Source organism: Danio rerio, chromosome 5, assembly GCF_052040795.2.
Source record: "Danio rerio strain M-AB ecotype USA chromosome 5, GRCz13ab, whole genome shotgun sequence".
NCBI classification, from domain to species: domain Eukaryota; kingdom Metazoa; phylum Chordata; class Actinopteri; order Cypriniformes; family Danionidae; genus Danio; species Danio rerio.
Genome location: NC_141025.1, coordinates 40265914 through 40293413, shown reverse-complemented (window position 1 = coordinate 40293413; position 27500 = coordinate 40265914). Strand labels below are relative to the sequence as shown.

Here is a 27500-nt window from a genome sequence, read left to right as displayed (position 1 = left end):
TTAGAAACTTTGGCACCTAAACTTTTATTTAATTTCATTTCTATTATAATTTTTTTTTATTTTCAGCTTTTCATTGACTATATACAAGTTTACATGCAATTTGTAACCTTTATTTTAATGAACAAAAATTTTTATAAAAAAAAAAAAAAATCAGAAATTTCACTTTGTACAGTTGTTAATTAAGTGTGCGACGAAAAACCATATAAGCCAAAATAAATAAAAAATTAAATAACCATGTGACATTAATTGTACTGGGGATATTTTGGCACGACCAAGAGTCTGCATTTTAAACATTAATATAGTCTCACACGAAAAAAACAAAAGCCTTTATGTCCACAAGGAAGAATAGAGATGCCGCTTGCTGTCATGTCTGCTTCGGACATTAAAAGGTAAATCCTCTGCAAAAAAAAAAAAAAGAGCCTAGATGATATTTGAATTAAAAAGGAGAACAAGAAATGGGAAAATCCACCGAAAGAGGTGAGTGGAAGAACCGTATATGTGATGTGATCTCTCTCTCTCTCTCTCTCTGAATGCGCTGAGGAGCGTTAAACAGCAGAACAACAGTTAGCCTATCAAAATAAACCACATTCCATATTTAATAAAGCTGTATCAATGCAGATTTCCAGCCAGTCCTGTGTAAACTACGGCAAGCAGTGTTTATTTGTTTATACATTTATTTATGTCTTGAGATGCCAGAGCGCGAGAACAGTTTGTAGTATATACTACAAAGCGTACCTGTGTATATTTCAAAATAAATGACAATATTTAGTGATGATGTCTGCATTTTATGTATTTATTTATTTATTGTTAATAAATTATTGTTATTGCCTGTACTGTAAGAAGGTCTATGCATTGTACATTGTTCATACTATATTTTCTGCTTTTAAATAATAATAATAAAAATAAAGTTGAAAAAGTGATATGATGAATTGGAGTTATAATGTTATTCCACACTATCCTGACATATACCGTTCTTCCACATTTAAAAAATATAAAAATTACAATAGCTTTAGGTTTTTTTAATAGTGACACTGAAAAACGCTAAATTATACTTAGAATTAAGAAGCTTTTTTGTCTATCTTCAAGCTAAATAAAAATATATAATATAATGTTCCCAATCCAAATAAAAAATTCTTAGTATTTAAAATGTTGAAAATATTGACTCATATTGTTCTTTGCCTCAAGGCATCAATTGTTCTCTTAAAATGGTCACAAAAACATTTATTTATCCATATTTAAAATTGTTCTGTTCATATTATTATTTTGTCAAGACACATTAAGGCTATAATAAAAGTGAAACAACCTAAATGTGTTTACAGTCAGCGAATGTACTGTGATGCAAGTATGAGCTTGTATTTCAGGAATTTAAAAAAATGACACACATGCACGCACGCACACAATGCTTAAAATGCATAATGTTTCTATTATAGTGTACTTTACATTAAAGCTGCATTACCCTTGCAATACTCCATCAGTATCAGAACCTCCCATACACTGTCTCCCACTGCGTTAGTTGTAGAGTCCAGATACCGCACAATGTTCTTGTGGCCCGACAACTCTTTCTAAGGAGATGAAAACAAAACGATTCAGTAACGTGATGTACTGACGCACTTACACATCAACAACACATCCCAGCTTGACTCACCATGATAGTGATCTCCCGTCTGAAGATGTTCAGATCGTGGACATTGTTCACGTACATCCTTTTCAGGGCACATCTTACTCCACTATGTGTGCGGGCCAGAAACACCATGGAAAAACCTCCTGGATAAACAAACCCACATATATATATTTCACGGGTTAGTTCAGAAGTCCATCATATCAGCAATCAACACATATTAACAATCAGTTTTACAAGCAATTGAAGCATTAAATGGGTGGTCCACAGTGTGTTGTAAAATCTTTATTTTACATTAAAGAGTGTGGTTGTGTTTATAAGATGCAAAGCAATGTGTGCTCATGCTTCGTTTATATATATATATATATATATATATATATATATATATATATATATATATATATATATATAAATCAAATTATTTTTTCATCTATCTTACTTTGATTATATACAGTTACTCAGCTAACATGAAAACGAAAGTGTCATATTTCCTAGTTCCTCTGAAAGCCCACCCTCAAGAGGCTCTGACTGGTCAGCTAACATAATGTGCTGTGATTCATTGATCGGCTACATGTCACCAGGATGCGCCACACCTCTACAACCATGCGCTTTGCCATTGTGTAAAAACTGTCTGTCAGAGTAGCTGTTAGCCCTATCAGTTTGAGCCTGAATCAGACAGAAAATGAAGAGGACACAGCTGAACCTCATGCCTGCTCTCTAAAATCAGACTTGACAAGTGTCTTTCATATATATTCGCAATAATCATGTATAAGTAATCAGAAACGTTCACATATCATTTGCAATTTGTTATTTGAGAAGTATAACTCACGGAAAGTGGCCACATAAAGAGACAATGCAGAGCTGCTGAAGATTGTGGGTGTTTACAGCGGAGTGATGGATAAATATGAATTTGTAGCTAAAATGTTAGCGGTGCAAAAACAGCATTTCCCTTGGTTTACGTCCTTTCTACAACATACTATTAAAGCTAGAAACTATGCATGTAATTAGGGCTGCACGATTAATCAAAAAAAGTTCACAATCTCGATTCGACCCTACAAACGATCTTAATACAGCTTTTCTACGATTCAGCCAATATATTTTCAAGATCCGGAGAGAAGCACAAGTCTTCACAGGTACATGAACACCTTCAAATGGCTTTAAAAGTGTAACATACTGTATTTATAAGGTACAATTCACTCAGAAATGTCATTTCTGTCTTCATGTAATGATGTATTTGCGGCCATGAAAAATCAAACATGAGCTGACCACGAGCTAGCAAGAACGTGCACGTGCACGCAGAATGCCAATGATGGCTACTTTAGTGAACAGAACCTGCATAGGCTGTGAATAACAAGTAATAAAGTTGTAAATAACATTCAGTTTGTTGCACAGAGCGATCGTTTGAGAACCGAACTGAAAGAATTAATTGAATGTGTGTGTGTTTTATCACAGTAAATCACCAGTGAAAACAAATGGTCTAATAATGCTGTCAATGACAAATGACAAGCACATGTCTTAAACATAATAAATCAATTTTATAATTATAAATAGTTATATTCTGATGTCATCATTTTACTGTGAATTAACAAACAGGACATATTGAAAGTCTGTTCAAGTCCACCATAATGACTGTAGAAAATGTACTGTAGCATTTTAAGCAACAGTAGACCAACACATAAGCCTAATATTATTATTTGTATTATCAATTGTTGTTTTATCATATCGTCACTTGGGAATTATAAGGTTCTATCTGACAATTTTATCAAAATTGAGTTATTGTCATTCTTATTAAATAAAAACTTAATGTTTACATTAAGACTTAAAAAAATGTTGCACACATATGGTTTGCTATATGGATTGCAAAAACTTTGAAGCTCATTATTTCAAATTCATTCAGAGCGCTGATAGAACCTTATAATTCCAAGGTGACGATATGTTTGAAGATTAACAATAATAATAGACTACTCATATTACCCTTTATTTTACATCTAAAGAATTGTGAGAAAGAATTATGATCTTGATTGTGACTCACATTTTAGCCAGAATCGTGCAGCCCTACATGTAATAAATCAATTTTAACAAATGAAAATACTCACAGGTTGTGACATTCCACAGCTTCGTCTATTATGGTTAGAGCTGCTCCTTCTTTGAGGAGATTTTAGCCAAATCAATACTGAACTGGGAGAGATTCTGGAAACTGTCCTTTGTCAAATGCTAGAACTATATCTTTTTTTATAATTCTATGGAACATAATTAAAACTAAATTGTAAGCACGTCTCTCTTTGTGTCATGTCCTTTGTAAGCCCAAATACAGAAACAGAAAGAGCTCTGTGGAAACAGACATTTTAGCTATAACATTACAGTGCCTCTGGCCACGTCCATTTGCTGAACAGGGTGTATGCGCCTGACATATGCACGTAACAAAGGGTTTATGATCTCACTAGCCTGAATGTATTTTTTGTAGTCCCCAAACTTCATTCACTGTAGGCTTTGCTAAGCTAACTCTGTAAAAGCCAATGTCTCCCTTTGCATTGAACTTTGAGTGTATTACATTCAGAGATGTTGTTTGTTTACACGGCTGATATCACAGTGGATGACCCTTTAAGCAATTCAAACTGTGAGGTGTTTATGTCGACATGCCAAAGATGTACAAAGAAATAAATGCACAATCACTTTTAAAACACAGAATTTGCAAACAAAGGATTTCAAAGTTGAACATCACAGAGATTGTGACAATATCAAAATATCAAAGTGTGAATGTTGAATTTGGTTGGAAAACAAAGCAAAACTTAAAGTGTGTCATGTTTGAGTTTGCACTTTGTAGAGATGGTGAGTATCTGAAAGAAACAAAATGGCCGATATCACTGCCATTTAAACAGAGACAGGTGTGGGTAGCACTGTGCAACAGAAATGAGAGCTGGAAATGAACAATTTAAAACCCATTACAACTGCCCACGTCTCATTTCAGGAAAGCATGGAAGACACCTTCAGTAAATGGAGTTCTTTTCGTTTTTATTCTCTCATCTGTAGCTGGAAAACTTGTGATTCCATGCTGAACGAGTGAACGGATCTTAAAGGACAGAAGCTGAACTTTGTATCAACTTGAAATGGGTTCAGGGATTATAGTGACCTCCTGTGACTTTTGTTCATGTTTAACGCAGGTATGAGATCTGTGATATTGTTCAGTTGCTCCAAACATTGCATGCATATTCAAAAGGAAAGCATGATGGAGGCAGTTTTTAGCTAAGTTAGGGATGGGCTCACTGTTGGCAGTCACTTGTGTACAAAGTTAGCCTTAGGAGAAATACAACCTTATAAGGTTGGTTCACCTGAAAATTAAACTCTGACATACTTAATCAAGATCAAATTGTTCCGCACCCATAAGAGTTTTTTTTCCTTCTTTAGCAAAACACAAAAGATGACACTGCTTTTTTCCATAATAGGGCTGTTAAGCCCTAAGCATACTCTGTTAAGTCAGAGTGATACTAAAAATTTGTAAACAGTGAAAAACAATAAAGGGTATTAAAATGATTCCAGATGGAACAACAGCAGCAGCTTCAGAGTGAAGTAAAAGAGGCCATAATGTGCATTCTTTTGCTTAATGAGTGTACTAGAATAGAGCACAGCTAGTGTTTCTTCCCATAGCGCTAAACTTTTGGATGAACGGCTGATGTGATTTCATTCAATTTTAGACTGTTCCTTTTACAGCATCAATGTTGTAATGTAATTGAAATATAATCAGTTAAAGGGACTTCAGCATTTATTTAGTTGTTCAAGTGTAAAACGAGATGAAAAGCCATTTACATGCACGTACCCGTCAGGATCAGCAGTCTAATGCAGAAACTGGATTGAAAATACTGGGTGAAATAAATTTTCATATTTTAAAGACATGGCGTGGAAAAAAAAAAATTTTATGCAGTGCTTCTAGTACATTCTGAGATCCACTTCATATCGTGTATCAATCAAGCAGCGAAGATTGCTGATTTTTAAAGAAAACAGACCTTAAAACCGCCAATTATCACCCAGTTCACTGTGATTAGCCAAACCTCAAGCATGTATTAGAAATATAAATTCCTTACGATAACAATAAAAGACATATTTAATAAAGACTCTTTTTAACTCTTTATTGAGAGTTAAATATAAATTCTAAATATATAAACTAGGCATGATACGATAATTGTTTTCAAGATATACCGTGGTTTGAAAAAAGTAAAGGTTTTAAAACAACCAAAATGTACTGTAAAACTGTAAAGTTCCTACTGTATATGCATGTTTTTCTTTTTATATTTTTTTAGGACAACAGTATCTCTAGCAGAAAACATATCCAAAGATGCGTTTTTAAATTGTAAAGAAATCTGTGATTCAGTTGAATTATTTAGTCTGACATGTTTACTGTTCCAAAATATTTTAAATGTTTCTCAAAATAAATTATATTGTGTTCATCGAGAATTTTTTTTTTAGTTTTTTAACACACACATTTAAAAAGAACATATTTTAGAGCAGTAAATCACAATACCGTGAAATTTTTATTTAAGGTTATCATACTATTAGAATCTTTTACCAGCCCATTCCTAATATGACAAGGCTATATATTTTTGCATTCACTTGATGCAGGTATTGCATTTTAAACCGAATATTGTCAAAATCCCGGAAGTTGTATTACGAGTGTGCATGTCAATATAGCTCCCTGACATGGCAACAAAATTGTATCATATCATGATGTAGACATTTTCAAATAATATCTGAACTTATATCAATGTATTTTATGCAAAATAAAATAAAAAATATTTTTGTGGGACAATAGAAGATTTGTAAATCATAGACACTAATGGATAAGGATCACATGATAAAGCATCATGTCTTTTTTAACTGTAAAAATGCTTCTCATTCAAAATGATGAGAATCAAAAGTGGTAAAAATACCTCTGTGTGGCTTTACTGAAACTCAATGAATGCGAGCACTGACTGCCTACACAGTGGCAAGGAGCTTTGAACCAACATTAAGGGCGCCATGCCTCCACAACACTTCTCCCATCAGTTCCAGGGTGAATGAATCCTGGCAACGTATGACTGGCAAGCCTTCTCTCATTAACAGCCTGCTGAGTCACGGAGCGGTCGGCAAAAAGAGAGGGCTCTGACACAAAGGAGGACCCACAATGCTGCACTTGTTGCCTAACAAACTCATGCTTGTTCAGCTGCCCTGAATTTAAAATGTATTTGTATGGAAGACCCACTAATCAGGACCTTTGGAAGGTGAAGAAAAACAGTTTGCAGATAAAATCAACACAAAAATTGTAATATGCATACATGACTACAGAAACTTGCAAATCTATCTTAAGTGATCATATTGTGAAACTATTACTTGACCAACAATAATTTAGTTGATGAATCATGTCAGCTTTCTTTAAAATTTGTTTTATAATAAAGAACGTTGTACAACCTTCAAGTAGTAAACCTTTCAAAAAGTAAAATGAAAATAAAATATTAAGTAGGAATAATTGTGGATGGGGATAAAATCAGAGCTAATCTTCTGCATGGCTGAGATGTTTTGATTTGGAATAAAGTTAGAATTAGGGTTGCAAAGGGGCAAAAAATTTTAGGCAAATTTCCGCAAAATTATCATGTAAACTACGTCGCTAGAATTTTGGAAATATTCCAATTTGGAAACAATACAGGAATTTATGAGAACTAATTTAACTTCCACATTTAAAGAAATGTATTAACTCTATAGACAAACCTAAACATGTTGTTTATAAGCTAACATGCAAGTGTTAAAAAGTATTCCAAGTCGAGATCGCATTTATGCAATACGAGCATGCGAATCTCTTAGCTTGCGCCCCGATTTCATCCGTTCGTGCACAAAACTTCTTGCACGCCCTCAAATATATGCTGCTCAAGCGCAGATCTTCTTGTGCGCTCTCAAATAAATGCTGCTGAAGTGCAATTTAGCGTGTTTATGTAGTGAGTATGTCTCCAACTTTTATTAGATTGGCTAGGAATATTTATTAAAGTATCCAATAACCTACAGAGCGGCAATAATGCATCCTGAAGTAAAGTGAAACAGCCATAAACTCCAGCAAGATAAAGTTATTGTATGCAGAGCCATAGACCTATATCTATAAATAAAGTAAAATTATGGAGACTGTGTTTGTAACTCAAAGCTACGTCGTGTTTGCTAGCCTCACGCATCAGTCAGCCCGTCAGCATGTCACCTTAAAGGGTTAAACAAATGACGCACAACACTACTAACTAGAGGTTTGCGCTGTTATGATTCACTTACCTTTTAATATGTTTTAGTGTGATTATAACCTGCTATTAAAAAAACAACAACCACCTCTACTGAACGTTTTGAATGAGAAGCTGTGATGTAGCCATAGCGGGAAGAATTTTAGTGTGGCGCCCCGACATGGCAGAATGAATGTAGCGGAAACCATGGCATAAGTGTTGAATTGAAGAAAACATATTCCCTTATGTTTGCTGTTCACTACCCTTACCCAAATAATGTCCAACTTACTTGAATTGATGTAGCATTTGGGTTCAAATGAAGATATGTGGCTTCAATATTCTTGTGACATTAAAATGGGGGAATAGGGGGAATTCCTCCTTAAGTGACTTTATATTCCATATTAATATATAGACCACAGATTCTAGAGATGCTCTGATTGATTGGCCAAATATTAGTATCTGCCGATAATCGTATTTCATGACCGGAACGGTACTCACCAATATGGCTGATCTCGTGAACCGATAGAAGGTGTTTGCTTATTAGTTTACAAGCAGAGGATAATGCAGAAGCGATCCTGTATTTTATACATAGCCTAAGCCGAAGTAAAATGAATTAATGAATTATTTTCTGTAAAGCTGCTTCAGGCCATGATGACGTTCAAACCTAAATGGTTGTAAGAAATGTGTTTAAGGGATTATAAGCAACATCCTTTATTTATTCCTTTAGGTGAGGCGAGATCTTCCCTTAAGGTTCATATTTGGAGGGAAAATGTGCTTAATGCCTTATAAACCTTGAAGCATCAGAATCAGTACTCTGTATCGGCTGCAAAAATCCTGATCGGAGCATCCCTAATAGATTCCCATTAATTTCCATTGAAACAGTTTCCAGTTCTTTGCAACCCTAGTTATAATTAATGTATAACAATCGACCGACTAAACAAGAATTCCAGACTGGACTAAACCATGTATGTCACTTCTTTTTTCTTTTTGAGTAACATACACTAACATTTATGCATTTTGTAAACCATTTCATCTAATGCAGCTGACAAATAAGGAATATAAAATGCAAACAAAAACATACAATGTGCCACATCTCTATTGTGCTCAACATAGAGGTAAAAAAGGAACTAAACAAAGCTGCTATTAAACAGATAACTGTCTGATCCTCCCTTTGCATAGGCCTTCCTCCTGCTCTGTTACAGAGCTTTGTGTAAAATCCTTCACTCTTCAATTTAGGAAAGAAAAAAAGGTAATCTCAGGCAACATGATTGTAAAGGAAGACTTTAACTAGTTACTGCCAGTTCACAAAGAACTGCACAGGCAGCATGACATCTTTCCACGGTGTAACTAATTTGCAGGCACAAAGAAATGAACAAAGTGCAAAGAATAGGGATCTTAGAAGCTGCTCAGAAAGTGTGTCAGGGTTCACCCTGTCATTGAGCAAGGGAAGCAGTTGCTTACTGCTGATGACTAATACAGACAAGAAACAGCTCGGTCTCACACCAGCAAGCATATCTACAGTGGTTGCACAGTGCTACTAAAGGTACAAAAATATGCTTGTTTGTCTTTGCTTAAGTGTCTGTTTTAGTTTATATATTATATTTAAATACTATTTTATCACTGGTTTCCATTGTATGGACACAAAGAGAAAACAAATCATTGACATTTCAAGTTTGTAACAACATCACAGAAAATAGTCATATTTGTTGATATTATGTGCAAAAAGGACAATAAAGTAAAAACTAAATCGGATAAAATGGTGCTGACACTGATAAAAATGTGAAATGTAAGCAAGCAGTTTTTTTTTTTTTTCAATGAGAGACAGGAAGTTCAGTCATGCCATAAAATCCTATTTGTAACACAAATGACTGGCCTAAATTACACTAGATTTTTACAGATATAGGTCAGGTGCTCTTCTGACATACTTGTCAGTTGTTTGTTCCTGTGATCTGAAACCGAGGCATGACACTGATAATGTATCATTCTGTTCACATACAAAAAATGCAAATGGTGTTGATGCCCAAATTTTGTGGGTTGTTAGCATTGGTGTTTCTATCAAGCTAATCTGCAAGACTGTGGGCTTGATTTGTTACACTATTGTTCTCATGTTTTTTTTTTGGTTATTTAAAACAGTGGTTCCCAAATTGAGGGTCGAGATCCCCTAGGGGGTGTCGCGAAACAATGATGGGCAATGATGTTATTAATCTATTAGAATTAGCATATTTTATCCATGATCTACAAAAAAATCTAATTAGTATTTATTAGTTCAATAAAAAAACAACATCTTTAAATAAAAATCCATCAGCCTATCCATTTTTTTTGCATTGGATTGCAGGGTTATTCGCTGTAATATATTATAATATATTATGCATATTATTTAAGGTTATATGCTATATTAACAACACAGCAATAGAGTTATTTGCAGCAGATTGATTTTACGACACAATGTTTAACTTTGACACCTTTACAGTACTCGCATACATTAAAAATAAAGGAGGATGATCTCCAAGTGGCGTTCTCCAAAAACAAACCAAGAATGGTCTTATGCTATTAACATTGCACCCACCAGTCTATTTATGCGAGTTTAATATTAAATTAAACAAATTTCGATGACTATAAAAATTATATGGTAGTAATATTGCACTTTTTTGTGTTGTCAATATGCTTGTGTTTATATAGTTCCTATTGGTGTGAGTGCACCGTTGTGTGCAATGTTTGTATGTTTAAAACAGTCTCTGACGATAATGGGGGTTGCGAGTCACTGGAGTTGTTATTTTGGAGGTCGCGGGCTAAAAGTTAGAAAACCCCTGAGTGAAAGCATATAGAAGAATAAAACAACACTATACTTAATAAATAAACCGATTAATAACGAATACAGTTTTCATTTTTGTCTTGGCTATGTCTGCACAATATACCGTTTCAGCATCAATATGGCATCGGCAATAGTCACATCACAGAATGTGCAATTTTGAGTTATATCCCAGTAATACTGAGGCCCACCGCACCATTATGTACACAACTTAGCAGTGTTTTTTTTTTTTTTTTTTTTTTTTCGTATTTCAAGTACAAATATTAGAAAGTTCATAAAATCAAGATTTCTTTGTCAGAAAATTGTATTAGTCCTTTTATTTTCTTTCCTGGGAGCATCTAAGGGCAATTTAAATACAAAATATCTGCCAGTGTGGTTAAAATATTCTTAATATTAATAGAAAACATTGGAATGTCAATTACTAAGTTACACATTTAGAGTATCTTTTAAAATTTCATACAAGGTTAAATTCAACACTAGTGTTTAACCATTTTAGAAATGAAGGCAGTAAAGTAGGCAGTAGTGATCAGAACAAAACACACACTTAAAAAGTTCCAGCTTTTGTCGAGCTTGCTCTTCTCACTTTCTCAATCTCATAGCACATAACAAATTATTTTCATTAAAAAAAGAGCAAATGTTCAAAAAACTGAATTGCCTAATAAGTGTTTGATAACAGTAAATGTATATTTTATGTAGATCAGGATCAGTAGTAGTCAACCCTGGTTTTCTTTTTCTGACCAAAGAAAAAGTAAAGAGAACCTACTTTGATTGGACAAAGAGAACTAAAACAGCTAAAATCCACCCTGACCCAATATTTGACATTTTCAATTGGGTATAATAAATGATCTGATGGGTATTTCGAAACTTCAAAGACACATTCTGGAGACACAAAAAAACTGTTTACATCTTGTAAAAATGACAAAATAGGAGCCTTTTAAGAAATATGCTCTAGTGAAGCTCAGGCAGTTAGTTAATTATATGGTTGGCAAGAAAATGAACAGGATGAAACAGAATGGAAATGAAGAAATGAACAGGATGACGAACAGGATGAAAGCCAACAGGATGCAAATAAAAGGCTTCAATTCCCCAAGGCTCAGCGAGGGTTTGAGTTAGCAAACATGAGGGTATCAACTTAAAGAATGTTTTGAAATGTTCAAAATATTATCAGTGCAGATTTTTGTAACCATATCAAGCAGCATGAAATATTTGAATGCAGGAACATTTATACAAAAGACAGGCTCACTGGCGCAATAGCATGCAGAGTCTCAAAAAAAGTCACTTCTGCATTTACTTCTTCAAAACATCATCTTGGAAGAATTCAGAGGAATCTCAAATGTGGAAGTACAAGTAGTACCCTAAGAAATGGTATTGTTCCACAGTGATGTTCCTGCAAATCTAGCCCAAGTAGATTCTCCACTGCAGTAATGGAGCCAGAAATGGAATCCCCCCCGCCGGCAGCCTGATGTGCTGACGATCACAAATGTTGATTCTGGTGTGCATGAGAGGGCAAACAGAGGACATTTGCCTGATTGTTCTGGGTCATTTCGTACTACAACACTGAAAATAGTCATGATTCCAGATTAGAGCTAGCTGGCGGAACTAGTACCTAATAAGGGGTCATGTAATGAAGAATTTAAACGCTCTTGATATATACATAAGAGGTTACTTTACAGTAAACACATACTGCAAGTTTCAGAATTCAAAAAACTTCTGATTTTAAAATAATGAATCCTTCCATTTGACATTTATAAAATGCCTGCATTTGAAATTTGTAGAATTGTGATTTCATGATTACTTAACATGCCTTGACATGATCAAGATCTTTTGTTATACTTAAAGGTGCAGTAGGTGATTGTCTTCGGAAAAATTTTTTGTTGTGCTGGTTAAAGGTCTCTTTAGTCCAATAGTAATAATTAAAGTGAATGATCTAAATGTGTTTATATTTATTTTTATATTCTTTTATAAGGCATAAACTAAAAAATGTTCTTCAAATAAAATATTGTCGGGCCGACACCTCCCATTATTCAGATAAGTAGCTCAAACTGTCAGCAAATGGAGATTTGGACTCCTGCGCATCTCTTTTCACGCAGACGCGGTGAAATCAAATGCTGAATTGAAACTTTTAAAAATACCAAATTAATATTGGAGTTACTTTTGCATGCTGGAGGAAGGACGACACCGTAGCTGAAGTATTACTGTTAGGTAATGTTCTGTTTTAAAACCATTTTAGTCAGGCTAAGCTTATGTTAGAATGTGTTGTTATGAATGGCTTATGCACCTATATTTTACAGTCTATGATATGTACAGACGTGTTGTTCAGCCACTGAAATCTCCCAGCGAAAGATTGAACTATTTTCAGTTTCATAAGAGACCTTTTACAGCATCGATAATGTATTTTCTCATTTAGTTTAACAACAACACATCAGTAAATAGCCCTATTCTGCCTAGCCTGCTTTACTGTGCTGAAGTTGCTTTTATATTCACATTGGTTCATTTTTGAACAATGACAGCCTTCCTATACTGTTTACCATGCTACTCTGATTATTCCCTCTGAAATAGCATGTAAGTGTGGCTTAGTAATAAATGTCATTTCTGCACGTCGCCGGCCAAACATCAACTAATTGGCAAATGACATGAACTAGTGGGTTGTCTGCTGTTGTGACGCTGTGCGCAGGTTCGCGATTTCAAGAGGCGTGGCTCTGAATCACAGTCCCTCCCTGCCGTCCAAAGATAATATGCTGTGGATAATATATAAGTGGTTAGCATTTAGGCAGATCACCTACTGCACTTTTAACCTACAATTAAAAAGAGATAAAGCCGTTGGAAAAACATGTAGAGTACGAGTCGGTGAGGCACATCACACTACTTTTTTTGTTGACTTTAGAAAGGAGCAGTGCACTGAGATTGTTATGTTGCTAGGCAACCACTGTATCAACAGTATTGCTGCTGGATCGTATAATGTTGGGTACTTGTTCTACTGCAAGTGCACAGAGCGATCTGTCAAAAATGTGAGGCGCAGCAGGGGGTTAGAACACAAGGCAACCAGGGCACATAAACAGCATGCAAAACCCTTGCTGGTAAAGTGCCTCAACACAAAAAACTTATTCAGGGTCTTGTTGGACCAGGGCCTAAGAGCAAATTCTGATATTTTTCATTATCAAATCAAATCCCTTTTATTGTCACATCATTAGCAGCATGTGTGCTATGATGAGTGAAAAGCTAAGGTGCTGGCTCCAGACAGTAAAAAATACAGATGGTGCAAATACAACAACAGTGCAAATACAACGACAGTGCAAAATACAACAGCATACTCCTAAAAAAATAAAAATAAATAAATAAACAAAAAACGGACAATGTAAAATTGACAGCGATCTGTAAAATGAATAAGTGTCCACATAGTTGTAGGCAGTATTGTTTGAAGTATGGATTGGTTAAAGTGCAGTGCATGCTATATATTGATGGTGTGCAGTGAGGGTATGGAAGAGTCTATGTGGGGTTTGTTAAGTGTTCATCAGCCTGATAGTCTGAGGGAAGAAACTTTCCTTCAGCCAGCTGGTGCGTGACCAGATGCTGCGGAACCGTCTGCCTGAGGGTAGCAGAGAAAAGTCTATGGCTTGGGTGGGTGGAGTCGCTAATAATTCTCTTGGCTTTCCTCATGCACCGCCTGGTGTAGATGTCCTGGAGGGAGGGAAGCTCACCTCCTACTACGCGTCCAGCAGTTCGCACAATCCTATGTAGGCCTTTGTGATTGCTGCTGGTGCTATTTCCATACCAGGTGGTGATACAGCCAGATAGGATGCTCTCCACAGTGCAGGTGTAGATTGAGCAGAGGATGTGATGGCTCATTCCAAACCTCCTGAGACGCCCGAGGAAGAAGAGGCCTTGTTGTGCCTTCCTCAGCACTGCGTCTGTGTGAGCAGTCCATGTCAAATCCTCAGCGATGTGTAAGAAACTTGAAAGTGCTGACTCTTTCCACTGGTGTCTCGTTGATGGTAATGGGGGTGTGATCTCTCCTCTCTCCCCTGAAATCCAGGTGGTTTTCCTCACACCACTGCGTCAGAGTGTGAAGCTCCTCTCTGTAGGCCGTCTCATCATTATCAGTGATTAGGCCCACCACCGTTGCAAATTTAACGATGAGGTTGGAGCTGTGTTTGTCTGTACAGTCATGTGTGTACAGGGACTACAGGAGTGGGCTGAGAACACAGCCCTGTGGAGCACCAGTGTTGAGGATCAGTGTGGACGAAGTAATGTTGTTCATTCTGACCACCTGGCATCTGCTTGACAGGAAGTCCAGCAGGATCTAGTTGCACAGAGAGCCGTGTAGAACCAGATCCTGGAGCTTCACCACCAGCTTGGCAGGCACTACAGTGTTGAATGCTGAGCTGTAATCCATAAACAGCATTCTCACAACATACTGGATGTAAAGTGGATGTAAAGAAACAAGTGGCACACTGTATTTGAAATAAACATGCTTTCATAACAGTAAATCTCATGAGAAAATTTAAGTATTTTATATTTTGTCAGTTTAGTGGCAAATTCGTTCAATCATAAAAATATACGGTTTTAAAAAGGAGACATGGCACCCAACCCCATCCCAAAAACCAACCTTCATTGGGGATAAGCAATTCATTCTAAACAGTACAAATAAGATCATATGAATTCATAGGAATTAGCCACTAAATCAAAAAAGTTATGAATTTCTGTGTTGGTAAATCTCTCACTGTTTTATGTTGCTAATAAATTCAGTACACCGCTAGACCAGTAATGTGTTCATGTTTCAGCATTATTTTATTGTTTTTCATCTTGAGCATCACAACACACTGTTAAATCTTGAAATTGGTGCAATGGTTGCTTTGCAATGGCTTAAATTGGCCATTTATTTAACAACCTCTGGAATACAGTAAATTATATAAATCTCTGTGCAAATAAGTGTGTTTTAAATATACATTTATGCTCCTTAGTATACAGTAATTCTTACAAATAACTCTGCTTAAATGTCATCTTTGCTTTTCCTTTTTACATCTGCCTGACATCCCACAGATCTGAATGTCATATCTTACTCTAACAGAGGAATCTTTCATTAAACATCAACGGCCCACATGCAGCTCACAAATATCTGTTAAAGAACAGTGCCTAATCAGTTTCCCTTGAGTCCTCCAAGTTACACCACAATGATGTTCACAAAATTTATCTCCAGTACATACTGACCCTCTAAAAATAGACACATGCCTGCTTTTGGTGAGAAGCTAAAAGTTTCTGCACTATGCGACCACAGCTTTGATGTCAGAGCAAGGTTGACTTTTCATTCTTTTTTTAGACTTTACAGATGATCTTCATTTTCTTTCTCACAGACTTGATGAATACAACAAAACGTTCGCTTCGATGTGCTGCATATTTTTAGCAAAAGCTTCCACCCTGGAGAAATCTCACTCAGCTAAATTTTACAACCAGTAAAGCAGTATTTTGTGAAGAACTATTATAAGACTGACATACTACTTTCCCAAATTACTTTAGTAAAATCTTCTCCTTTTTTACCACTTAAATCATTTTGAGCTTGACTCTTAAAACAGCTGCAGATAAGAAATGCTAAGTAGATTAGCTTGTCAGTTGCTTGGTAATTTGGTAAAAATGTTACATCTCTAAAACGCACATACATTCACCGGCCACTTTATTAGATACTTATTAGGTCCAACTGCTCGTTAATGCAAATTTCTAATCAGCCAATCACATGGCAGCAACTCATTGCATTTACGCATTTAGACAAGGTCAAGACAAACTGCTGCAGATCAAACTGAACACCAGAATGGGGAAGAAAGGTGATTTAAGTGAATTTGAACGTGGCATGGTTGTTGGTGCTAAACGTATGTATGAGTATTTCAGAAACTGCTGATCTACTCGGATTTTCATGCACAACCATCTCTAGGGTTTACAGAGAATAGTCTGAAAGAGAAAATATCCAGCGAGCGATGTTTCTGTGGGTGCATATGCCTTGTTGATGCAAGAGGTCAGTGGAGATTGGCCAGACTGACAGGCTGCTTCAAGCTAATAGGTAACAGTAACTCAAATAACCACTCTTCACAACCGAGGTATGCAGAAGAGCATCTCTCAATGAAACGGTCTTCCTGAGTATTGTTGCTGACTACGTCCATCTTTTTATGACCACAGTGTACCCATCTTCTGATGGCTACTTACAGCAGGATAACACGCCATGTCATAAAGCTCGAATCCTCTCAGACTGGTTTCTTGAACATGATAATAAGTTCACTGTGCTCAAATATCCTCCATAGTCACCAGATCTCAATCCAATAGAGCACCTTTGAGTTGTGGTGGAATGAGAGATTCATATCATGGATGCGCAGCCGACAAACTGCATAAACTGTGTGATGCTATCATGTCAATTAGGAGCAAAATCTGAGGAATATTTACAGTACCTCGTTAAATCTTTGCCACAAAGCATTAAGGCAGTTTTGAAGGCAAAAAGGGGTTCAAAAATGTAAATGTAGTTATCAATAAAATTGCTGGTGCCACAGCAAACCCCGCCTCCTCAACAAACTGAACTGAACCATAACATACCTTAACCAATACCTTAAACCGAACTGAATCGTGGCATTGATGTAATATTACACCGATAGTTTTAAAGTGATTTTACACTGGACACAGTGGTAGTTTTTAGTTATTTATTTATTTTTTTGCTAAAACAGTACATAAACTGTTTCGACTGTTTGGTGTCAAGAGTCAAGAATAAAAATTTACATGACAGTGTCTTAAAAATAAAGAGCTTGTCGGTTGAGAAGTAGCAAACTGGCAGCAAGATATTTTGGAATGGTCAAATTTATATATAATATTTGAGCTATGACAGAACAAAAGATTTTGGACCGTTGTCAAATTTTCTAACAAATTAGAGGCTTGTAGATATCACAAGCCAGTGCCAACTGCTCTTTCAATATCTCTTTACTATTTAGATACAAGTGGTCTCTCATACACTCTGTGGCTCCTTCTTCCTTTAAGAATGTGTGATCATTTGCTCCTACATTCCAGAGCAGGGTTCCCAAATTATGACATCAACAGCTACACACACACACCCAATGCACTGCACAGCACAAGCATGGAACCTCTCTATTTTTAAAACCACTTGTCTATCCATGGAATTTATGCCTTTTACATTATGATAAGACTAATTCCTCATTAATTCCTCATTTTAACATGAATTTAAGATCTCCAAAGTACAAATGAATCTTTTAAACATCTGTTATTATACATTTATCGAGTTATGTCTTCGCAGATATGGTGGATATGGTCAGCTGCCAGACACAACAAAACAGTTGCCAAAGACCATTCAACACACGCAACATACTGATTTAGACAAAAGGATTAGAGCTAAATCACAGTTAGATAATCTCAGAGTACTAGTGTTTTGACAGAGTATTGCTTAAGGAACTCTTTTGAGCCAACACATGGTGTGAGATGCCAACCCTACTCTGACTCACAAAGCTTGAGTGACCTATTTTTCTCAAAGCAGTGTAAGAACTGTGTGTGTGTGTGCGTGGTACATCTGAAATGTTAAAGACAGAAAGAGTTTTACGGAAGAGTGTGGAAAACTGTCTCCACTAAAAAGTGCCATTGGGAGAATATCGGCTTGTGCCAAATGCAGTCAGGCCACAAAAATTTAAAAAGAAAAATCATACAAAATGTGATCAATATTACCATAAGATTTGTAGGATGTAGCAAAGAGTGGTTTAATAGGAAAAAAGGACACACCACTGTGGGTCTTGCCTGCATACGGAGTCCCTGGTTTCAAATCCTCATCTTGGCAAGCTCCTTTAAATGAGTGACTGTTGTCGTACACTGGCATGCTGCCACTGGAGGACTGTGCTAATTGTTATGTCATCTGAAGATGACACAGATATAACAAAAGGGAGGTAACATGCCAAAGAGAAACCATAGCATAACATTTAGTTTCTGAAAAAGATGCAAGACACATGGATTCATAATATTTTTTCCTAGGAGTAAATCATGTGCCACCATAAAGCCTTTTCATGTTTCAACATCGAGATCACAACGTGCATCTTCATAGCAAGATTAGGATTTATATAGATCGGAACTAGGGCTGGGTGATAAAATCGGTATTGGTATTTATTGACCGAACACTATTGTCAATAACATTTAATAAAAACAAAAGTTTGATATGAATTTTCACTATGAAACGTTATAGTTTAATTAAAACGTGGCTGCTGAGCACTTTTGGAATTTTGTCATTTTCACAACTTCATGACATGCACATGGGAGCGATACGTACATAGTGTGCAAGCGGTTCACATGTAGTATGCAAGCAGCGCACATACTGTCAAGGTACACCTCTTTGAAAAACATTGGAACTTTTCTGAATGCTGCGAATGCACCACGATTCATGCAAGTAGAACTAACCAATCTGCTTCATGTATGGAATATACACATTTCTGTAATAACAATAGACTAATTACCTGAGACAAACACAGCACACCCAAACACGGAGATGCTTTTTACTTTTCTCCATAAACTTGTTTCGAAGCTGCAGCAATGACTTGTCTATTTGTCATCCTCTAAGAAAACGGTTGATGGTTGCCTAGTTACAAGAGACGCCAGGGGAGCGCAAGTGCAAAGCGCATTAAAAATGGTGAAGGATACTACACACTCGCGCTTGTCACTTCAGGTCAGAATAGCAACACATGCGAAAATGAGTGCCATATAGCAGCAGTGAGGAGATTGTAAATAAAAAGGTTGTAAGGATGTCGCCAGAGTGGCTTTTTGGTTTCTTTTCTAGTACATCCCAGCCACTAGTTCCCCATCTGAAAGTTTTTTTTAGCATAGAGGGTAATGTAGTCATTCAACAATTTGTAATATTCAGTATTTATTTGAATAATGATTGATGGTTCCTTTACTTGAAAGGTCAAATTTGATTATCATAATATGTTGTTAACAGAGTTTGAGGTTTTCTGTATCATTATTAAGCACACCTTAAAAGTTTGTTAAGCATTTATACTTAACCAGTACACACTTTGTAATATTTTTATTCATCAAGTATAAGAGTCTCTAACACTTATGTTTATTTTATTATAAAGAGATCATATATTTTGTTTAAATTTTTTTTTACTATTTGCTTTTGTAATGTTGGTAAATTAAAGTGGTTCAATAAAAAAATCCTAATATTCCTAAATGTTTTGATATGAAATTGTTTGGCAATATCGCCCAGCCCTAATCGGAACTATAGTTAATCAGGATCCATAGTTCAAAACATGTGAGATTTGTGGAGTGACTGAGGAGTTTAACTGTAACAGAGTGAAAGTTTTTCATTTGTATGTGTTTTTAAGGCCTGTGATTGAGTGAGCAATACAAGAGAGTTGATTCTGGCACAATACATTTTACCTTTAATAAAGATCACGTTTATTGGATCATTTATCCAATAAAGACAATTAAGTGTTATTTGACATTTTATTGTTTAATTTTTGATCCTGAATACGGTTTACATTTCAAGAAAACCAAATAGCAGTTTTTTTGTTTCACTTTTATCTATGCACTATTGTAGGGGTCAAACTCAGTTCCTAGAGAGCCGCAGACCTGCAAAGTTGAGTTCCAACCCTATTTCAACACACTTACCTGTAGGATTCAAGCAAGCCTGAAGGACTCGCTTTGTTTGATCAGGTGTGTTTAATTAGGGTTAAAGCTAATCGGTGCAGAGCTGCAGCCCTCCGGGTGACATTCGAAATGGGATATATCACGGCCACTTTGGACTGAACAAAAATGGGGGAAAAAATGGTTCATTTCATAACAAATTTGTTCGTATAGAAACATCTCACAGAAAAAAAAGTCTGATTTTTTCAATACCATGCAGCCCTAATAGATATAGATATATAATAGATTTATAGCATATTCAGTTCTAATTTGGAGAATCACAGGCTGAGGAATTAATTTGACAGAGATTGTTCTGATAAAAATAAAAATTTGCTGCTAATTTACTCTGCAACAATTCATTCAAGATGCGACTGAATCTGAACTGATATGCATGGCAAGCAAATCAATTACACAGCAGCAAACAACAGGAGCAAAACAGGGTGAATGATGGGTAAAACAAATGAGTCACAGTCAAAATGATTATGTATACATGTGGCCTACTGTTTAGCAATTCAGTCAAATTATTTTGGACTGCCACAAGAGCTGTAAAATGTTTCACGTTCACAAACACTTCTTGTTCACAGACAATTTACATTACATCATATCCAATTTGAGTTGTGATGTCTTGTAACACAACGTGCTTTGCAATGACATCAAAACACATTTGGCAGTTCTATCAAAGTGATCAAAAAGTGTTACTGCTTTTTAAATTACAATGTCTGTGTGACAAATGAAAGAAGGCCAGAAGATAAAACATTTACAGAGACTTTTTAGGCCTATTTTTACACTGACAGATGTTTATCCATGTGAACAAACACATGTAGTGCTGGGAAACATTACCTAATGACTAAACAAAACAGAAGCCATAACGCCGATGTATGGTCAATGAAAAAGTCTCAGGGTTGACAAATTACCAAACTCTCCTTTACCTGTCAACAGGACAGAGAGGCTGAATAGTGGCTAAGGAGATAAGGAAATCAGAGTGGCTCTTAGCACAGCACATGCTCAGTTTATGGGGTAACACCTCCGCACACGACTTATTCAAGGTCAGACCAGTGACGCTCCAATCAAACTGCAGTGCAATGTCCTTATAGGAACCGCTCTAAACTGGTCTGGTGACAAATGACTGTAGCGGGTATTGTTTTAGTGAAAGATCAAACAAATTCTGTCAGTCAAAACAGAAGAAGTGAAAGATGGCAAAAGACGAAGTTTGTTGACAAAAGAGAGTAGTCCTCACAGGGTTTGTTGACAGAAATGCGAGCAGGTGGCCAGCCATTAAGTTTCCACATAAAGCCTGCTGACACATTTTGCTTTTAATTCTCATAGAAAACCATGAACGACCACAATTAATTTTCCAGACAGAAAAGATCTTTATTCTATACTGACAGGGGAAGACCAGTTACTGTATTTCACTGCAGATTTTTCCTCAGCACAATAGCAAGACTGAAAGTGTCTTCATTTAAATGCCCTAGAAATCATCTCATTACTTTGCAATCATGTGGATAAGTTCTTGGAGAGCTACTGTGAATGGGCTAATGATAGAACTAACTATCTTCACATTAACAATTGTAGTCCCTAACCCAAATGCCAACCTCGCCCCTTTCGTCCGCCACAGTGGTCTCTAATGAGTTGCCTGAAATAATTCACTGGAATAACAAAAAGATAGCATGGTAATCATGCAAAAGGAGCAAAGTCAGCAAACATAGAGGAAGCAACTTCTATTACTTCTAACAGGCTGTTAAATAACATCAAAATGGCCACAGAAACCAGAGTTTCTAAAAAAAAAAAAAAAAATTTCATTTACTTGTTTCAAAAGTATATGACTTTTTCCAGAATTTAGTTGTTTTACTGTCCTTTTTGATACACAAATGGAGGTGTGACACAGGCGCTATTTACAACTGTGTGTTTAATTGTGCATGTAAATCCAAGCACAAGTAGATGAGACTAAGAACAAAAGTAAATGACTCACAAATTTTGTGAGACCAACTTTCAACCACCTCCAGAGGTGCAAGAAAATGTATTTGACCGGACTGCTTTAATATTGTTAAAAAAACAGAAGGATTAAAAATCTTTTGTACCTAGAAATGTGTCTCCCTCGTCTACTTGTGATGCAACTGAACAAAACACATTTTATACCCTTATGCATTCATTTTTATTTTCGTCTTAGTCCCTTTATTAATCAGGGGTCGCCACAGAGGAATGAACTGCCAACTTATCCAGCATATGTTTTACACAGCGTATGCCCTTCCAGCTGCAACCCATTTTTGGGAAACATCCATACGTTCTCATTCACACACATACACTACGGACAATTTAGCTTATGCAATTCACCTATAGCGCATGTCTTTGGATTGTGGGGGAAACCGAAGCACCCAGAAGAATACCCACGCAAACACAGGGAGAACATGCAAACTCCACATAGAAATGCCAACTGACCCAGCCAAGGCTCAAACCAGTGACCTTATTGCTGAGGCAACAGCACTGCCGCCCAATTTATTGGTTTTTTACATTAAAATATCAATCTTTGTTTTTGTACTTAATAAATAAAATATGAAAGTTACATGGACTCAAAATGTGAACTAAATCTGACAGCATCGTTCCATGAGCATTGCAGCAGATTGCACAATAAGAATAGATGTAAAAAAAAAAAAAAAAAAAAAAAAAAAGTATTAGTTTGTAATTTTACTCTAGTTTAATTCAGGAACAGATGTTAGAGTTGAATGTTCTGTTATGTGATGTTTTGATGGGTTACCACTGTGGTAAACAGTAGAGCCTGTGGTTTTGTCAAGGATGACTAGTCAAATTTCAAGACTAAATACTGCATGTTGCTTAAAAAAACACATGCAAGTCTCTTCTGTAGTTAGATTAGCACATATTAATGTGTTGTGGTGGCTAACTAGCACATGACCATTACCATAAATGAGTTAATCTGTAGTAGTTTATTTATTCATTCATTCATTTTCTTTTCGATTTAGCCCCTTTATTAATCCGGGGTCGCCACAGCAGAATGAACCGCCAACTTATCCAGTTTAATGTTTTATGCAGCAGATTTACTGCTGCAACCCATCTCTGGGAAATTAGAAATTTATTAAATCGTAATTAATAACATGTTTGAAATTGTGTATAAAAAACATAAGCTAACTTAATCTTTGAGCTAGGTAACTTAGAAGAAGTTAGTTTGTGTGCTTTGAGGTCACAGATTTCCATGTTTAATAGAATTGTAAATTCATTCATTCATTCATTTATTCATTTTCTTTTTGGCTTAGTTCCTTTATTAATCCGGGGTCGCCACAGTGGAATGAACTGCCAACTTATCCAGCACGTTTTATGCAGCGGATGCCCTTCCAGTCGCAACCCATCTCTGGGAAACATCTATTTACACTCATACACTACAGACAATTTTAGCATTCCCGATTCACCTATACCACGTCTTTGGACTGTGAGTGAAACCGTAGCACCTGGAGTTTAGTTTAGTTTAGTTTATTTATATAGCACATTTTTTACAACACAACGTTGCCCAAACTGCTGAACACAATCAATACTAAACATGAAATCTACATCACATAAATAACAATTAAAACATAAGGCAAATCCCCCAACATTAAAAAGGCTCAAATACTAAGGAACAAAGATGGTGTTTCAAACGCTTTTTAAAAACAGGTAGAGTTGGAGCATGTCTGATGTGGGGCCGAAGCCCGTTCCAGAGTTTTGGGGCGACAACAGCAAAAGCCCGATCCCCACTTCGCTTACACCGGGACCTTGGTACAGATAGAATAAATTCATCAGAAGACCTCAGTGACCTACCTGGATTGTATACGTGTAGCAGGTCTGATAAGTATGATGGTGCCAGATTGTTTAAGGATTTAAAAACAAAGATTAATAGTTTAAAATCAATTCTTGACCTAACAGGCAGCCAGCCCAGAGAGGAAAGAACTGGGGATATGTGCTCAAACTTGCGAGTCCCTGTCAGAAGTCTCGCAGCTGCATTTTGTACTAATTGCAATCTGTTTAGGGCATTTTGACTAATACCCACATACAGAGAATTACAATAGTCAAGTCTTTCCAAAATAAAAGCATGGATCACCTTCTCAAGGTCATTAAAAGAGAGAAACGACTTTACTTTTGCCACAAGTCGTAGATGGTAAAAAGAGAACATGCAAACTACACACAGAAATGCCAACTGACCCAGCCAAGACTCGAACCAGCGACCTTCTTGCTGTGAGGCGACAGCACTACCTACTGCGCCACTGCGTCATCGAAGTGTAAATTCTAAATTTATTTTTAAAGCGAGTTTAAATGAAATGAGAGCGAGTGAATGACAGAATTTAGATTTTGGGGTAAATCTCTTTAGAAGTGTCAAATTATCATTATAATCAGAAAACAAACAAACCTAGCTTTAAATATATCTGTACACAAACTTAAAATATGCAACAAATAAAGTATATTTGGGCAGTAATCATTGCTGGAACATGAAGACAACATGTTTTTGTATAATATTATATATTTTAAGATATTTTCTTTCCTTTAAATTACATGAAACACTGTTAAATTACCAAAAAGTGATCAAAACCATTTAGCTCAATAAACAATGAATAACCCCAAAACAAGGAAAAGAATAAAAACATTTTTTCAAAACCAACAGTTGTTTGTGAGGGCGAACTTTTGCACTCATGGCAAATTAAATAATTGTGTCCAGTCAGCAAGTTGATGACTGCCAAGTTGCTGTTCAGTGAAACTCGCAGAACTAAAAACATTTGCACAGGAAACAAACAAACACACTAGTATTTTAAAACACAATAGATGACAGAATTATGAGTGTTTTAGATGGCACACACATAAATAAAACACTAAAATACACTAAAGACGGGGATATACTGGACTACTTAAAAGTGTCATTTCATAAAGTGTGTACCAAGTTGGTTCTTACAATGTTTATAACTCTTCAGTAGAGTTTATCATCAAAATAAGCTGCTTCAATCTGCTAAGTGAGCAACTGTTAAATCAAAAAGAAGCAGTTCTCTGAATTGTATGGGGATAACATGGCTTTCAGTTGGAGTCAAAATTATTAGCCCTCCTTTAATTTATTTATTTTTTTAATATTACACAAATGATGAAGAACAGATTCTGGAAATTTTCACAGTATGGTTGATAATATTTTTTTCTTCTGGAGAAAGTCTTATTTGTTTTATTTCGGCTAGAATAAAAGCAGTTTTTAATTTTTTAAAACACCATTTTAAGGTCAAAATTATTAGCCCCTTTAACCAATTTTTTCCCGATAGTCTACAGAACAAGTTAGTTAATCTTTTAAATGTCACTTAAAGCTGTATAGAAGTGTCTTGAAAAATATCTAATAAGATATTATGTACTGTCATCATGGCAAAGATAAAATAAATCAGTTACTAGAGATGAGTTATTAAAGCTATGTTTACAAATGTGTTTCTAAAAAATCTTCTCTCCGTAAAATTGGGAAAAAATAAACAGGGTGGCTAACAATTCTGACTTTAACTGTATGTGTGATGATAAACTGTTTTACTACCTGTGCCAAGGCCAAGAGTAGTAATCGCAAGGCAATAAAACTATTTAATCTTTGAAAAAGGCCTGAGGTTTTACTAAATCTATAGTGAGGACAAGATAAAAGACACAGGATTTCTTTTTTTTTTGGTTTGACAAACATGAGATCAAGTTCAGGAAGAGCCCAGACCTCCTGATCCAAAACCATGTGATTATTAACAGTGACACAGACAACAAATGACATTAGATTTAGGGAAGTACTTTATGAGAAAGATCATTGTTGATGTGATGATGAGCTGCAACCTATTGTAAACATCATGTTTGCATATACATCTAGCCCCTCTTGAACTGCTTATGATGCTATGGAAAATATCCGAGGGGCTCCTACAAATTTCATCAGTAGCAAAAGTCTGACCATAATCTTTTCTTTGGCCTAAATCCAGTGCATGCATTTACCTTCAGCGATAAGCTCCTCCACAGTCACTTGGTATCGACCGACAGCAAACACCTTCCCAATGTAGTTGCTGCTTCCAGTACCAGATCCAGACCCACCCCCGAGACTTCCGCTCTCAGACTTCGGCATTCGCGAAAACTTCTTCATTCTTGCCTCTAATTTTCCCGCCTTCCCCAAAACGGACAGTTCCAAACGAGCCAAAGACGATTAAAACTCCAGTCTGCTCATGATCTCAGCTCTTTTGTCCAGCATGCTGAGAGATCTGCTCTCCCGAGATGCGCCAGGCACTTCAGCGCTCGAGGGACGCAGAAAGGCGTCGCTGAATGCTTCCTTATTTCCCCCAAAAGCCAGGCGAAGCAACAGCATAGAAGTAAAGCGTTTTGTCGTTAATGAGTGACAACAACACGAGCACGACCGCTGTGTTTCCAGGCCGACTCCAGTCTCGGCTGGCTAGCGAGCCTTTGCGAGAGCCAGAGAGACCATTTGCCTCGCTAGCTGGCTAACAACAGCGAAACGCTCCGTTCAGCACAAGCATGCTTTATGTGGAAAGCCGAAGTTGGTTAAAGTCCCGGTTATTTGAAACCAACGCGAACAACAAGCAGACTGAAAGTGGGTGTGTTGGGCGGAAGCTACGCTAGCGAAACTCTTAAACGATGGTTGCTGCCACTTCCCCTTTGGATAGTTCAGTTAGCCAGCTCGCTAGCTGACTGGCTTCCTCTATCTGCTTGAGGAGGACACCGCGTTTCATAGTAAAGCACGCGACTGCAAAAATAATCCCGCAGTCCTCGGCGCAGCAGCGCGTTCGGGGTGTTTTCGCGGGTAGCGTCGGTTACCGTGTGCACGGCGGGCGGGCGGCGCGCTTCTTCCTCGTGTTCTGGAAGTCCCCCGTCACACTGATAAAGTTGGAACTCTCGTGACTCGCCGTAGATTTAGTGGGAGGTTTGTTATTGCCCAATCCGCCTGTCTGACAACCTAACTTTGCTTTTGTCCGTTTCCTTCCCATTGTCATGATTGGTGTGAGAGAGGCGCGTCCTGCAGATGCTCTGCTCTGATGGGGCGGCCCGGGTGACTGTCTCTGCCTGCGTTTTGTTCAGCAGTTTGAAGATCGTGCAGTCGGTGAAAGATGTGAATGGGTGGTTTGGGAGAGTGTGGAGAGCTGACTGCCACTTTCCTCTTTTGTGTCCTAGTGTGTTTTTTTTAGAATGATTGGATAGATTTCTATCTAATATTAAAAAC

General features: G+C 36.6%; 1 protein-coding gene across 6 annotated transcripts in view; it reads right to left on the bottom strand.

The window, feature by feature from the left end:
* The window catches only part of bmp2k (BMP2 inducible kinase), a 65530-nt gene extending 38346 nt beyond the window's left edge, over nucleotides 1–27184 (bottom strand). For 4 of the 6 annotated variants that reach the window (XM_087251835.1, XM_087251836.1, XM_087251833.1 and 1 more), the window contains exons 1-3: nucleotides 26267–27184; nucleotides 1646–1764; nucleotides 1457–1562 (exon numbers count right to left, since the gene is read on the bottom strand). In XM_087251835.1, the coding sequence (XP_087107961.1) occupies nucleotides 1457–1562; nucleotides 1646–1764; nucleotides 26267–26411 (370 nt within the window). In that variant the 5' untranslated portion in view covers nucleotides 26412–27184. 6 annotated transcript variants of the gene reach the window in all.
* Nucleotides 27185–27500: the final 316 nt, after the last annotated feature.